Source organism: Syngnathus floridae, chromosome 14 (assembly GCF_059516105.1).
Source record: "Syngnathus floridae isolate MCC-2025c chromosome 14, RoL_Sflo_1.0, whole genome shotgun sequence".
In the NCBI taxonomy this organism is placed as follows: Eukaryota; Metazoa; Chordata; class Actinopteri; order Syngnathiformes; family Syngnathidae; genus Syngnathus; species Syngnathus floridae.
This window is the reverse complement of record NC_142426.1, coordinates 13,090,310-13,105,212: the sequence shown is the minus strand read 5'-3', so window position 1 is coordinate 13,105,212 and position 14,903 is coordinate 13,090,310. Positions and strand designations below refer to the sequence as shown.

Sequence of the window (14,903 nt, the reverse complement as noted above, 5' to 3'; positions counted from 1 at the left end):
TTGCAAACAACGACTTTGCTGCAAACTTTGGGGTAGCTTTTCAATTCTGTAAAAAGATCCCCATCTGGTTCAACTTTCCAGACCTGATATGAACATTCAAAAGGAGGGGGGAATTCTTGGCTCGCTCAACAAGTGCAGCAGGAAGAAACACAGTGCCATCTAGCGCACTTTGTGGACAAGACTTTGAGAATGAGCGTTTGAAGGTGCCGTGGAAGAGCAGAAACCATGGAAGGGTTCACTTGGCTAGGTGATGAGTGGGGTAGATGTTTCATGGTTGCTGTGGACATACGTGCGTGGTGGGACTGTCCTGGACTCAGTTTTTCCACTGAGCTCACTTTTCTTGGAGACACAGTTGCTCACAGAGAGCAGATACGAGGCGCTGAGAGAGAAAAACGATGGGATGGGGTAGGGTAGGGACATCTGGTAATAATCTGTGTTTACGAGCCAGTCCTCAATAAATCAGATCAGTTTTATGGTAGCATGCATAAAGTGTGATGCATGTGTTTCGGGATGTCTCCATAGCGGATTTCTTGCAAACCTCTGTACATTAAACTTTTGTTTAATAGAGAAATGAGAAGCTGGCGTTATTTTCCGTTACATAAGGATTTGTGCTCCAAGGGAGAAAGGTGGTGCACATTTTCTTAAAAACTTCTTTAAAAGCATGAGGAGCGGAGAGTTTTAAGATCACACAATGAGTTCAATCATGTCATCATTACCCTAAGGAAACTAAGAACATGGGAAAGGAAACTCTCCAAAGGTTAAGATAAGAGCAAATCACACATAGGCCTACACTTGAGATTTCATCACGGCAGTTTCTGGTCAGTGTATTTGGCAGAGAAAAGGAGTTTCCACGAGACTCTGACGTTAAGTAGACAAGACTAGTAGCAAATCTGAGTCAAAGGGCAAGGAAAAACCCGAGCAGAGAGGCTTGAACACAGAACCACAATTTTTTTTTTAGGAATAGGGTTTAAGTTAGAAAATGATGATGAAATAATTCTAAAGTAACAACCACTCTGTGGAATATTTGCATCAAACAAGTTAGATGGGCAAAAGGCAGCATTTTGTTGGCCCACTAAAAGAACAGCTGGAAGAACTTGATCACGGTGACGTGGCTAAAAGTCTAGTGAAGGTTTCATGTGAGTCAATGCACAAAAACCCCCAGATAGTTTACAGTTTATTCTGCTTGCAGATGTGCCACAAGGCGCCAGTTGGAACTGCAGGAAACTGCAGTCCAATCAAGATTCTGGGAGTAAATGATAGGAAATGGGGCCAGATGAAAATCCAAAATATAAACAACATGACTGACTCGGCTCCTCATATCTCTATCAGTAAACATTTCAAAACAAGCAAATCATTTGAGGATAAACATTGCAGCTTGAGCAAGCTGTGTCAAATGAAGCTACTGCCCCCTAGTGTATGCAATAATAAAAATAAAATCCCATGAAGGAAATAAATTCACATCCAAGTGTACCAGTGTCATCCGCTTCACGATCCATTTAATGTAAATTTGTCAAACTCAGAAAACCGTAACGGCGTGGAGAGACACTGTCGCTGATATTTACACTCTTATCTTTAGAGCTAGTAACAGAGCCAAATTTCTAAACACTGTTCAAAATCTAGACTTTGGGGAAATGATAAACATGAACACGTTTGGCTGGGTGGGGTGATAACATGTGCAAATGATGACTTTAGCGGAAGAACAGCTAACCTTGGCCTTACGTAGAGTTAGTTAGCTGATGGCGGAGTGACTTTTGAGGTGGCGCCTCAGGTGGTTGAGACAGGTGTAGGTCTTGGGACAGATCTGGCAGTGGAAAGGTCGCACCCCCGAGTGGTTGAGCATGTGCTGCTTGAGCACGCTCCCGTCGGAGAAGGCTTTGCCGCACTGGGAGCACACGTAAGGCCGTTCGCCGGTGTGGACGCGCATGTGCACGGTCACCTTGTGCGCCATGGTGAAGCCTTTGCCGCACACGGTGCATTTGAAGGGCCTCTCGCCGGTGTGGGTGAGCCTGTGGGTGCGCATGGCACCCATCTGGGAGAAGGCCTTGCCGCAATCGGGGCACACGTGAGGCTTCTCGCCGGTGTGAACGCGCGTGTGGCTCCTCAGGCCGCCGGCGGTGGAGAAGCACTGCGAGCAGTGCGTGCACTGGTAGGGCCGCTCGCCCGTATGCGTGCGCATGTGCTGTTTCAAGTCGTAGCGGTTCCGGAAGCCGCGGCCGCAGACCGGGCAGCTCTCCGGCCTGTCGTCGTTATGCCGCAGCTCGTGATTGGACAAGCACTTTTCCGACAGGAAGCATTTGCCGCACTCCTGGCACTGGTACGGTTTCTCGTGGTCGACGCGTTGATGATACTTGAGCTCGCTGATCCCGGGGAAGGTCTCATCGCAGTATCGACACCTGAAGCGATGGTTGGGGCTGTAGGGGAGCTGGTGTTCAGTCATCTGATGGTTCCTCAGGAGGTGGGCCATCTTGAAGGTCTTGCCGCAGTGCGAGCATTCGTATTTGGTCAGCAGCTGCACGCACTGGTGTCGGACGCATTCGTGCATGGACCTAAACTGGCAGCCGCACTTGGTGCAAATGTGGGCGGCGTTCTTGCACTTCCTTTTTCTGTGGCCAGACAGGTGAGCCTCGGTGCGGAAGGCTTTGCCGCACTGGGAGCATTTGTATGGCTTGACGGCCGTGTGGAACCGTTGATGCTCCAGAAACTCAAAGCGATACTTGAAGCTCCTTCCGCACAGCGGGCAGTTGTGGGTGACTCGCCCTCGAGGGTAGGCCGATTTGACCGCCAGTTTCCTCGAGGGCAGCGAGGGAATCCGATGGGCGGCGCCGCATTTCCGGCGCTTGTCTCCACTCAGCAATTTGGAGGCCTCCATCTGGCTGCCCCCGTTGTGGCGTTGCTGATGTTTCCCCAGACATTTGGAGGAGATGAAGCTCTTCCCGCATTGTTTGCATTGGTACGGCTTGTCGTGATCCACCTGCTGGTGATACTTGAGATCGCCGATGCCCGAAAAGCCTTCGCCGCAATGGCTGCACTTGAAAAGGCGGCTCGGAACGTGAGTGAGGAGGTGTTCCTTCAGGCTGCTTGACTTTTGGAAGGTCTTTCTGCAGTGCCCGCAATCATAATTCCGTCCTCGTTTGGGGCAGTGGTGTCGGAATTTCTCCAGGGACGAGGGAAAGCTGTTCCCGCATTTGATGCACAGGTATGCCGCATTTTTGCATTTGCGCAGCCTGTGTCCGGCCAGCAGAGTGGCTGTTCGGAAAGCCCGCCCGCACTCGGAGCAGTTGTAAGGCTGCAGGCCGCTGTGGACTCGCTGGTGCTCCACTAGCACCGAATGATGCTTGAAGCATTTACCGCAATCGGAACATTTGTGTGCCGATACCTGCGGTCTGTGACAAGGAGACGAGGACATGTCAGTTCTTTTCGGAGAATCCGGAAAGTCGGTCGACGTGGAAGGGTTCGTGGACAGTTCTTCGTCAAACATGACTATCTGAGGGACGTTGTGGTCATCGTCGCAAGCGCTCGGATGGGACGCGATGGCCACTTCCAAAGAGGGGGGCAGAGATAAGGATGGGATGAGAAGATCATCCGACTGAAAAGGAGCTGTGCGAGGGGGGAAACAGTTTAAATGACCTCAACGAATATCTTGCGCAACATTTACTGACAATGTACAGAGACCGTACCAACAGTACTTTTCGCCAGTTTTCCATGACACTCTTTGCTTTGGAGGAGAAATTTGAGGTCTTCTCCAGTTGACACACACTGTATGTACTCCTCAAGGACAGAGGGGGCAGCACTAAGCCAAGACGCAGTCTAAAAAAAATGACAACTTTTGTTAGTGACGAATCATGCCAGTGTCATCGACCGTCCAAGGGGGCCGAGGTTCAAACACGCCTGCGCACCTGCTTGAAATCTGGGATCGGCAGCAGCTCCTCAAGTCTGGTGAAGAATTCACAAACTAGCGTCTCCAGAGCTGTGTCAAAGTCAGGGCCGTACTCCACTGGAAACACGTTCTGTCGGGGGAAAAGGAATGAAAGATTGTCACCATGTTGCTGCAAAATGAATGAAGCCAGATATTTCTATAAACTTGCATTCACTAAATATATGTATAACATAGTACAAGTATGGGGTTCAATCTTATTTTGCAGTAGTTGAAGTGATGTGATTATTAGTTATGTATTTATTTATCATTGTGAGATGTCGGTCAATAGTTGCCCACTAGTCAAAAACTGTATGCAAAATGTATAGAAAGTGTAGGCAGGTGGCTGTACCTTGAGGAAATGTTCCCTGCCATCAGTATCTTCAATAAGACCTTGTACCAGCTTCATAAAATTGGCCTCCGGTGCTTCAATTACAGGATCATTTGTCTAGACAACACAACACAACAAAGAATGGCAGTACGTGGCGACACACTCCACAACAACACGACACCAGCGTCACTCACCTCTTCGACACAAGATGATTGGATCCTGTTGAGGTGAGTTTCCACAGCTTTGAGATCGTCAGGATGCTCAGAACGTAACAATTCAAGAGTGGTCTGGTGGAAATGTAACACAAGTTAAGCTTCACACAGGCCGGCTATATCTACTATACGAGTCTATGAGGCCCCCACATTGCATCATTATATGCATGTGTGTAAATAGCTTGAATTGATTTTGTATGCCTGATCTGTGCATTTATGCCGCAATTGCATAATGTCATCACTACCATATTAGGAAGAGACCCAATTCCAGTCTGAGGCTATCAAATACCATACAATAGTTAAATAGTATTTCGCAAAGTGGCTGTTTTCAGTCCGGGCCTCCCTCATCTATCACATGGAGTCGTTTTCACTTACCCTGGCCCTGAGGCCCAGTGACAAGAGTCTCCCCTCTCTTTTACTCATGAGGTCAGGAACTGCATCTGTAACCATGGTTACAAACTCCTCCAGCTTCCCATAGTGTTTGATGTTCCTCTGGCGAACCACTTCCCACATCACCGCTGACATCAGCCTCAGTGGTGGGACCAGGAGGGCCAGTGATGACAGGGGAACATTGAATTCTTCAAACACACAATAGGAAGCTCAAATTGTAATTACACTTGGCCAAGGTGACGCTTTATGTACAAGGGATCTACTTTCGCTGGAGACAATGGGTCTGTTCGGCGTTTATCAGCATGGTGTGTCCCCTCATGTTAATTAGTGGCCAATATAAAATTAGAAAGGAAGGCTCACGTATCCTGTGCTTCACACAAGCCTGGTATTGCCTTTTAGTGCCTCAAGCTTGTTCAAAGCGCCGTTTGTCCTGTGATATATTAGCCACATAGGTAGCAAAGCAGACAACCGCAGTATGCTACAATTTAACTAGAGTGACACTAAATATTCAGAAGTTAGTTGCACATGTTGTACGAGTATTCGATTAAAAATCCCTTAAATTGGCGAACACTAAGCAATATGCTAGCTCCGAGCCCACTGTCACCAAGCTAACGCGCTGTTGGGCAAAACAAGTCTCGTTCCAGGGATTAGTCGAGGCCTGTGGAGCCAATGATACAGGTTTGCTTTTGCAGCGAGAACAAGTAATAATATGTCAATATTGTCGTGATCCTCGAGCGATACATACCCATGACGCTCGATGTCAAATTCTTCAGCTCCGAAGATTGGCAAGATTTCCACAAAGCCAATTTTTCATTGTGTTCCCTGTTAGCCTATAAGCTAACTATCTGTGGAGCAGGGGCGCCAACTTCTTCCTGAAACAGGCTCTTCATAGTGAAGTGCGTATGCTGCGTTCAAGGAATGTGGGAAGTTCGACTTCCGACGAGGAAAAGTGCACGATATCGCCCCTCTCAACTGGGAGGTCCAAGTGGCGAAGAAAACACATGACCCAGACTTCAATGTGAGGGAGGTCATTGGACAATCTCGAACCCACAGACCGTGAATGGCCATCAAAGTTATGAGAGAGGACAGACAAAAGTGGTACTTCAGGTTCGACAACTGTATTACAATAGATAAAAGCAGATTTGTCAAGGTGGTTTTGGGGGGACAACTCAAGTATATCTGCGAAAATAGAAAAGGCCGAGCTCCATGACAACAGGCAAAAGAAATACAAATTGACATGACAGTACCTGTCCCTCGCCCAAGGTCAACTGAGATGGACTCCATTACATTTGTGAGTCTTACAGGGAGAGCAGCACAAAAAAATAGATGCACGGGTAGGATCAAAGAGACGGTGGTTGGATCCCGTGAGATCTCAAATGCCTCTTCAGGTGATTGAGAACCTTGTAGGTTTTAGGACACAAGCTGCAAGTGTAGGGTCGGACTCCCGTGTGGCTCATTGTATGAATTTTCAACTGGCCACCGCTGGAAAAGCCTTTTCCACATTCCGTGCAGACGTAAGGCCGCTCGCCAGTGTGAATGCGCATGTGACACGTTAGTTTGGCCGCCATGGTAAATCCTTTATCGCACACGTTGCATTTGTAGGGCCTTTCCCCAGTGTGGATGCGTCTGTGTATCTGCAGCTCGCCGGCTGACACGAAAGCTTTGCCGCACTCAGGGCACAGGTACGGTTTCTCTCCGGTATGGGTGCGGATGTGGACAGTCAGGTTTGCAGACATGTAGAAGCGTTTCTCGCAGTACGGGCATTGGTACGGCCTCTCGCCGGTGTGCACGCGCTTGTGACGGGTCAGTTCATGTTTGTTCCTGAAGGATTTGGCGCAAAATGGACAAAGGTGTATTTTTTGGGGATCGTGGCGTGCTTCGTGAGCTGCCAAAGATGCGGCAGAAGGAAGCATTTTGCCGCAAAAGGTGCACTGATTGGAGAGGCCCGCAGGATGAATCTTCTGGTGGAATTTCAGCTCACTCATACTCGAAAACTTCTCTCCACACTGCTTGCACGTGAAGATGCGTTTGCCGGTGTGAATCATCTCATGTTTGTCCAACTGGCACGTCTTCTTGAAGCTTTTCCCGCAGTGAGAACAGTCAAACCGTGGTGGATTGTGAACGCACTTGTGCTTAAACTTTTCCTGTACTGACTGAAAGCTGTTCCCACATTTCAGGCAAATATAGGCAGCTTTGGCGCAGCGTGAGCGCCTGTGACAAGACAGATCCGAGCTTCTCCGAAAGGCCTTTCCACATTGAGTACACTTGTAAGGCAACTCTCCAGTGTGGATCCTCTGATGTTCCAGGAGTTCGTAGCGATAAATGTAGCACTTGTTACAGTGAGGGCATTTATGTGCCACTCTTTGCCGTTGAGGGCCAACTGTGGAGCTAGACATTGCAGGTTGGGGCGTGGATGTGGAAGGAACGGATGCGGTGGATAAATGTTGGTCATCCAAAACAAGCTCAACTGTGATTTCTTCTTCCTTGCTATTGTTTAGAATTACAACCGTTTCTTCCTGAGAGCAGATCTCGGGTTCCTGTTGGACTACATACGTCCAAGTCATTTCTTCAACATCGGTGCTACTCTGCGGAAAAACCTCCTGAGCGTCATCATTCAAAGTTTCACAGGCTGAGTTTGTCTCCTTCACCGAGATGGGCAGCGTTAGTGACGAGATGAGCTGCTGTTCTGAAGTAGACATGTCTGTTTCTAAAGAGAAAATACAGCCAAATCCACCATGAATCTTTAACAAAAAAAGAAAAACTCAAAAAAGTCAGACTTACCATTGGCGTTCACCTTGGTTAATTTTTCTCTTTGGATGATGTTTCTGAGTAGGCTTGTGAAGTCTTCAGCTTCACAAGCGTACCGCTGGTACGCTTCCAGCAGGGCCGATGCGTCATCACCGATCCACGTTGAGATCTGTTTAAAAATAACACCACGTAACATTAATATGCAGAGTTGAAAATATTATCTAGTGCAACACCCGTGATGATCATGCCTGTTTAAAATCCGGAACAAGCAGAAGCCCATCCAATCTGTTGAAGAAGTCGGACACCAACGTTTCCAGTGCTATGTCAAACTCTGGCCCGTAATTCACTGGGAACTCATTCTGTGAGATCACGATAGAGGTTAAGTTTTGTGTCGCTGTTCTAGGTGTTAAAACTTTGACCCAAAAAAGTACATGCACACACCTTGAGAAAGTGTTCTCTCCATTCAAGGTCATCCATGAGTCTTACAACAAGTGTGGCTAAGTTGGTCTCAAAAGCATCAATTGGTGGATGAGCCTGCCACAATAAACATACGCTTCATTGAAGACCAGCGTGATATTCTGTGATGCTCATCGATGAAGAACTGACCACACACCTCCTCTGGACTGCCTGGCAGAATGCTCTCCAAGACACTTTTGACACAAGTGACGTCTTGCTCACAACTTAACATCTGGAAAGACATTTCAAATACAGCGCCTTGAAAAAAATTTTCTCACCCCGTCACCATTTTCAAATTGTCCGTAATCTGCATTGATACTTTGTACACCGATAGGCGTTCTCAAATAAACATTTGCGGTCATGATCATCGTTACCTTTAGTTTCAATCCCAGCATAATCAGCATCCTCTGTCTGCGAGTCAAGATATCAGGGATGGCTTCATTCACCATGGTGATGAACTCCACCACTTTCTCATAATGCTCTGTGCTTCGCAAGTGAACCACCTTCCACATAATGGCTGACATTACACGCAGAGGTGGGGCCAGGAGCCTTAGCAACGGCAAAGGCAGGGGACCTTCTGAAGGGCCAAAGAAGCATTGTCAACAAGCAGGCACAGACATAAATACTGGTACAATTTAAGTCAGATTAGGGATATTAAGTTGTGTAAAATTTCTAAACGGAAATGTGTCCTCTAAATTTGGAAAACACAGGCGCAGTGTATCTAAGATTTTGTAAGTCGCTGTTCTCCAAGGAGCTGGATAAGAAGAATTCACGAAAAGGGACATTTCCTGAGGCATGTTTAAAGCCTTCTGTGTTCATAAAGAGGGAAGAGGCCACTGAATTGAGCGTTCTAAAGTGACTGTGTTTTTCTGTCTATTGCAGTGATTCTCAACCCGGATGTGTACTTTGAGAGATCATCAGGAGTTCTGGGGCAGACTAAACAATTTCACTTCATTTGTCCCGACTAAAAATGTACATTGGATTCCTTGCCTCAATGTTGGCCAACACTGTTCTATTACGTTAACTTTACCCCGCTTTAATCGCCTTCATGTGTTTTCATTCTAGAAGTGACTGTCATGAAAGAGTTAGCAACGTGTACCACCAACACCAAAACAAAACGAAACGAAGCAAAAACAAGCGCCATGCTAACTTTACCCATTTGATTCCGGAGAAGATACACAACGTGTCGGAATGTCTCCCTACTTGAAAAATGTCCCTGACAATCTCTTAATTAAGTCAAAGCCACGTCTCTTGCTTTCGAATAGCAAAAACTACGGGAAGAGACTTTCTTCTTTTCTTCTCCTGGTATAAATAGCAGTATGCAAATGACGATTAGGTGGCAGTGTCGCCATCTATCGATATGGAGTGTGCATCGCCCTTGTAGACAAAAACATTAAAAAAACAACTACAATACAAAGAATGATAATTGTAATAAATAAGCCGTCATATCTTACCGAATATAAAAATGGCTAGTTGTAATATGTTCTTTAGAATAAAATCCACATTATTTTCCCTCTTCAGTGACACAGCCTGAAAAAAAAAAAACAGTACAAATAATACTTCCCCGTGGTGTTCTTAAATTTTCTATGATAAATCTCTCCATCAACAAATTAACATTGAATGCGTCATTTACATACTTAGACTCTCTGAACGTCTCAAACTAAATCTGTAGTAAGTCTCCTGGTGGGGGCAGTCGACTCTCTCTTAACCAGTGCTGTACGGTGCGGCACAATTTGAACCAAACGGAGACCACTAAACAGCCTGAACATATCACAGATTGTCATATTATATCACAATATTATTGCAATTTTAAAGTATATTTTGTTTAGTGTGTTTGTAAAAAATAATATGACTAAAATAAAATTCAATGATAACATGTTTGGTAAAGAAGGTGTGAAAGCTCTATAGAAATACAGATGTATTGTATTGTAATATTACACGTGTCCAAATTCATCACATTCTAAAGTACAACCTAAAATTGTCAGATGTATGCTACAGTAGATGACTTCGCATCAATTCCATTGACAGTAGAGCACAGTGTCATAGCTGCATTTGGTCGCCCTGCTCCATCCGATCCATGACACGCAGTGAATGCAGATGATCTGTGAGGTATTAAATTGCGTCCATATCCATGCTAATGTAATTTCTAATTAAACATAGAGCTTTTTTAATCTCGTCCACATGTCTAAATGGATAAAAATCTCGTCATTGGCAGAGTCACATTCATTCACGTTCAAATACTCTGGCACTTCACACACAAATTAAAGCAATCTGGAAGATGAATTGCATAAATGTCTGTGTCTATATAGTAATGCACTGAATGTGTGCCTCATATATCCTCAATGTGAGTGCAGGAGACAAGGAACAGAGAGAGAGAGGGGGAGAGGGAGGTTGTGCCTGTCCTGTGAGTGTGTAATTAAAAAAAAAGTGTATTTTTTTTTTCACACACACATGCACGCACACACACGCACGCACACACATGCACACACACAGATTATCCCTCCATCCCAGCTGCTCGGAGTTGGATTTGACTACCCCAACGACCAGAGAGAGGAAATCTGTTTGGGGCTAAATCCAAATTGGCACCCTTGTTGACTCCCCTCAACTCAAAACTGTGGGAGCACAGTTCAAATTTATTACTATAACACAAAATAGAACACTTTTGTGATGTGTCCTACTGACTTCTTGAAGGAGTAGTCATATGCTGAAGTAAACACATATATAGAAATCTAGAGCAAGAAAACGTGCATTCAAATAATCACAAGGCCATGTCAAGCAAATAATTTTCGTATGTGCTCATGTTTTGTAATTTTAGCCGATATTGAAGCATTTAATCTTTTCAAAGATTCAAATAAATCAATAATTGTCGCAGATCATTTCAGCAACGGTATTGAGAGGTTACTGTATTTGTTGAGCTATTCTAAACAAATTCAAGCTTTAAAGGGCAACACCACCACAAGGACAAAAATGGGAGCTGGTTCAGAGGCTTGTGCACATCTGTCTTGTTTTTCCCCGCTCAGAGAGAGATTTGTCAGCTTTGTAATGAGGTCAAATAAGCTAACTGGTTTCTCATGTGAAATTACGCCCGCCCTCCAAAAAAGCAAATGTAGACTAAGAAAATGTCTAAAAATCCAAAAAAGTGTGCTTTTGTGTACAGTGATGAGGGATTGAACATGCACAGCTATGGAAAAGATGTTTTATTACATTCAGTAAATACAACCTAAATGCAATACTTACAAGCAAGTTCTCAAGGAAAGTATCATATAGAAAATTGAGCACAGTATGTACGCATATAATTTGATCATATGTTATATGACAGCATGCATGTCCCTTAAGTGTTCTTTATACGTATATATACACAATACACATCAATATAATTACAAATTTCTCAAAAATGTATTTTACATGTACAACTGGTCATTTTTACATCATTAATATTACAAAATGAGCTTTTGATGCATTTGTGCTTCTCCACCTGCATCCAACAGTCAAATAAAATGGTCCAATGAGATTGAGAGAAGTGTGCGGACAACAGTCAAAATCAGGCACATGATTTAGGAATTTTGACACCCTGCTCTTCTTTGGATTGGGCACAAAAACGGACCTCATGGTGTGCAGAGCCAGAAAATGAAATTGCCTTGAGTTACAAAATTCTTAATAAGACAATATCATTGGATTTCCGTTGGAATTTATTTGAATTACTGATCACTTTTAGGATTTCATCCAGTATAATATAAAGAAGGTCTGGACATTGAACGGCCAAAGCATTCGGAGGTTTGGAGAATTATAAAAGGCTATTCTGCATTTTATATTCATACTGAAATGTTGTCTGAAAGCCCAATATCCCATAGTATGTATTTTCCGAGTATAACGTATGTAGTACAATCAGCCATTGTTATTTAAATGACCATTGAAGGCTTCTCTTCTGAAGTGACGTTCCCTTAAATGCTTCAATTTTACAACATACGCTCGTTTTAAACACTTTCTAGGATTTCATATGACTCGGCAAATCTGTTTGAGTATGTGGTGCTTCAAAGAAAAGTTTCCTCATCGTTTTCACCAGGATCCCCAAGTTCAGAGTCCCCGGCTAATAATCCGACGACGTCCGAAAGGTCGCTGGCTGCCCTGGTCACGCTGTCGTAGGAAGGTGGCGACGACATTAGAGAGCCTTCTGTTGTCTCTAAAAAGTCGCCGCCCGCAGCGCCGTAGTGATGAATCATGGTCGCTATGAGCCCTTCCGTCTCTGGAGCATTTTCCACATCGACGACCGATTCGTAGTTGATTTGTCTGTACAGGTAAGAGGCCTGCTTCATCTGCCGCTGCACCAGATGCCTCCTGTAACACCTCTGAATGATGATGGCCGACATCTCCTCCAGCTTGTGGCGCAGTGTGGAAGTGATGGGCTCGTGAGAAACATTGGAAGGGTTGGTCATCATGAACTTCTCCTCCATTTGCTGTTTGAGGGCATCCATCTCCCCCGACTCGCCCAGGACTCGTTTTGTGAAGGCAAACAAGATATCCAAGCAGTGGATTCGATCGCCGCTGACCATAGGGAGGTCCATGGAGATCAGTTTGATCTTGTTGGGCTTGGCGATGCGCAGCGGCTCCGACAGAGTGTCGGCAAAAATCGACAGCATGGAGAACTCGATGAACTGCGTGGCTTCCGAATCAAACTTCTCCCAAACCTCGTAAAACATTTCAAAGTCATCTTCGCTCAGCGGATCAGTGCTTTCCTCTGTGGCCACGCTGAAGTTCTCCAGAATGATGGCAATGTACATATTGACCACAATGAGGAAAGAGATGATGATGTAACTGACAAAGAAAGCTATGCCCACTGAGGGGCTACCGCAGTTACCGCGAGTATTTGTTCCAGTGTTGACATAATGAACATTGCACTCGTCCGGAGAGCTGGACATGATTGGACTCAGGAGATTGTCCCAGCCGGCCGAGGTGCTGATCTGGAAAAGGCAGATCATACTGTTGCCAAAAGTCTCAAAGTTGAACATGTCGTCAACTCCATCTTGCTTCTTCACGTAGGCAAAGTTTGCCATGCCAAAGATGGCGTAGATGAACATGACCAGGAAAAGCAGGAGACCGATGTTAAATAGCGCTGGCATGGACATCATTAAGGCAAAAAGTAAAGTCCTGATTCCTTTGGCTGCACGTATAAGTCGAAGCACGCGTCCGATCCTTGCCAGGCGGATGACTCGGAATAGGGTCGGTGACACAAAGTACTTTTCTATGATGTCGGCGAGAACGATCCCTGTAACGAGAGGCAGATAGACACAACTGGTTTTGTCTCGGAGAACTTAAATACGAATTCATAGCTCATCAAGTAGTTCATTGTGTTCTCGCAGTGTACATTTTCCAACGTACCCACAATGGAGAGTATAACCACCACAAAATCAAAGATGTTCCAAGCGACTGTAAAAAAATAACAACGAAGGGCAAAGATCTTGATCAGGCATTCTGCCGTGAAGATCACAATGAAGACCAAATTAATCTTGTTGAGAACGGACTCCATGCGGTCCGACTGCTCGTCCGTCTCCACCATCATGGTGAGCATGTTGACGATGATCAGCATCATGATCATGATGTCGAAGGCTTGCTTCGAAACCAGATCGAAGAAGAAGGCTTGCAGGATGTTCTGAGGTGCACAAAGACAAGTACAAGTCAATCAATGGAAGCCTTATCAAAGACTTAACAGGCCCTATTCTTATGCCCAGACTGCAGTTCAACCGTCAATTAATTCGGCAATAAGTGCAGAAACGCTCAAGACACATTTGAAACACCATGGTGTTACTTTACCGCAGGTCTTGGTATTGGCTTTTGTGGCTTTTTACTTCCTAACTTCTTCATAGCGTTGTAATATTTCTTCTGTTCCTCAGTCATAAAAATATCCTGTCCACCTAAGTATAATCAGAGATACCTGACATTATTTTGGACATTCAGAATAGCGAAAGACAGTCGACATGTGTTAGACAACTTCTTCCCAAAAGGTTACCTTTTTTTTTTTTTTTCTTCCTGGCAACAGCATGCGAGTTTTGTGATAAATGATGAAAAATGCAATATGACAGTAATACTCATCTTTCTTTTCTGCTGATTAAAATTGTCAATGATGACGCCAATGAAGAGGTTGAGTGTGAAGAAGGAACCAAATATGATAAAGACCACAAAGTAAAGGTACATGTAGAGGTTGATTTCTCTGATGGGTTGCTCCTCCACCTGAAAAGCAACATCTCTTCAAGTCAGACGCTCATGCTTGACGTCGAGTCGGTTGAAGTCAAGTGACACACTTACCCCTCTTGAATCAACAGCTGCGTGCATTATTTCCATCCAACCTTTAAATGTTGCCTGTAAGAGCACAATACAATGATTATTTCATTTATTCTTTGAAATGGAGCTTTTCTTTCTATACACACACACCAGCTCAAGTCAGTAGACACAAGAAACCTACCACTTGGAGAAGGGAAAGGTAGCCCAGTCCCACGTTGTCAAAGTTGACCTTCACTTTGGTCCAGTAGTACTGAGTGTCGTTCATGGCCAGGCAGTCGGACTTATTGTTGACCACTGTGAAACTGTGGATGAAGCCAGTTCTGTTCACGCACTTTCCAAACTTGCCCGCAAAAAGGTTGACTCCCATGATGCTGAAGATGAGCCAAAAGATGAGGCACACGAGCAACACGTTCATGATGGAGGGGATGGCTCCAATAAGAGCGTTCACGACCACCTGGTGAGCGCAACAAAGAGGACAACGACGGCTTTCACTTCTACTCATTAGAGTCATCCAAAATGCTGTCAACGCGGTGGGGGGGGCCTTATTTAATGTGTTCGTAGCATACGGATCAAGGCA

The 14,903-nt window shown here is 45.0% G+C and overlaps 3 protein-coding genes across 4 annotated transcripts in view; all 3 read right to left on the bottom strand.

Moving 5' to 3' along the window:
• Window positions 1-1,161: 1,161 nt before the first annotated feature.
• LOC148387881 (uncharacterized) lies at window positions 1,162-5,804 on the bottom strand. Its single transcript, XM_088395530.1, has 7 exons — window positions 5,592-5,804; window positions 4,832-5,034; window positions 4,439-4,531; window positions 4,266-4,361; window positions 3,897-4,007; window positions 3,678-3,807; window positions 1,162-3,597 (listed from the first exon to the last, which is right to left on the bottom strand). Exons 1-7 carry the CDS (start codon window positions 5,593-5,595, stop codon window positions 1,730-1,732), a joined length of 2,505 nt encoding a protein of 834 aa, XP_088251656.1. The 5' UTR covers window positions 5,596-5,804; the 3' UTR covers window positions 1,162-1,729.
• Window positions 5,805-5,948: 144 nt separating this feature from the next.
• Window positions 5,949-9,367, bottom strand: LOC148387880 (uncharacterized). 2 transcript variants are annotated; one of them, XM_088395532.1, is made up of 7 exons: window positions 9,206-9,367; window positions 8,425-8,624; window positions 8,208-8,282; window positions 8,036-8,128; window positions 7,843-7,953; window positions 7,628-7,763; window positions 5,949-7,553 (listed from the first exon to the last, which is right to left on the bottom strand). In XM_088395532.1, the coding sequence occupies exons 1-7, from the start codon at window positions 9,207-9,209 to the stop codon at window positions 6,187-6,189; spliced, it is 1,986 nt and encodes a 661-aa protein (XP_088251658.1). In that variant the 5' UTR covers window positions 9,210-9,367; the 3' UTR covers window positions 5,949-6,186. The 2 variants fall into 2 exon arrangements, with proteins under 2 accessions (XP_088251658.1, XP_088251657.1); XM_088395531.1 differs by having other exon boundaries at window positions 8,425-8,627; window positions 9,206-9,366.
• A 1,865-nt stretch (window positions 9,368-11,232) lies between these two features.
• LOC148387879 (sodium channel protein type 2 subunit alpha-like) overlaps window positions 11,233-14,903 on the bottom strand; it is a 27,564-nt gene continuing 23,893 nt past the window's right edge. Inside the window, exons 28-33 of the mRNA XM_088397402.1 lie at window positions 14,508-14,780; window positions 14,351-14,404; window positions 14,134-14,275; window positions 13,859-13,959; window positions 13,427-13,697; window positions 11,233-13,313 (exon numbers count right to left, since the gene is read on the bottom strand). Coding sequence (XP_088253528.1) covers window positions 12,082-13,313; window positions 13,427-13,697; window positions 13,859-13,959; window positions 14,134-14,275; window positions 14,351-14,404; window positions 14,508-14,780 — 2,073 coding nt within the window. The 3' untranslated portion in view covers window positions 11,233-12,081. The remainder of the gene's footprint in view (window positions 13,314-13,426; window positions 13,698-13,858; window positions 13,960-14,133; window positions 14,276-14,350; window positions 14,405-14,507; window positions 14,781-14,903) is intronic.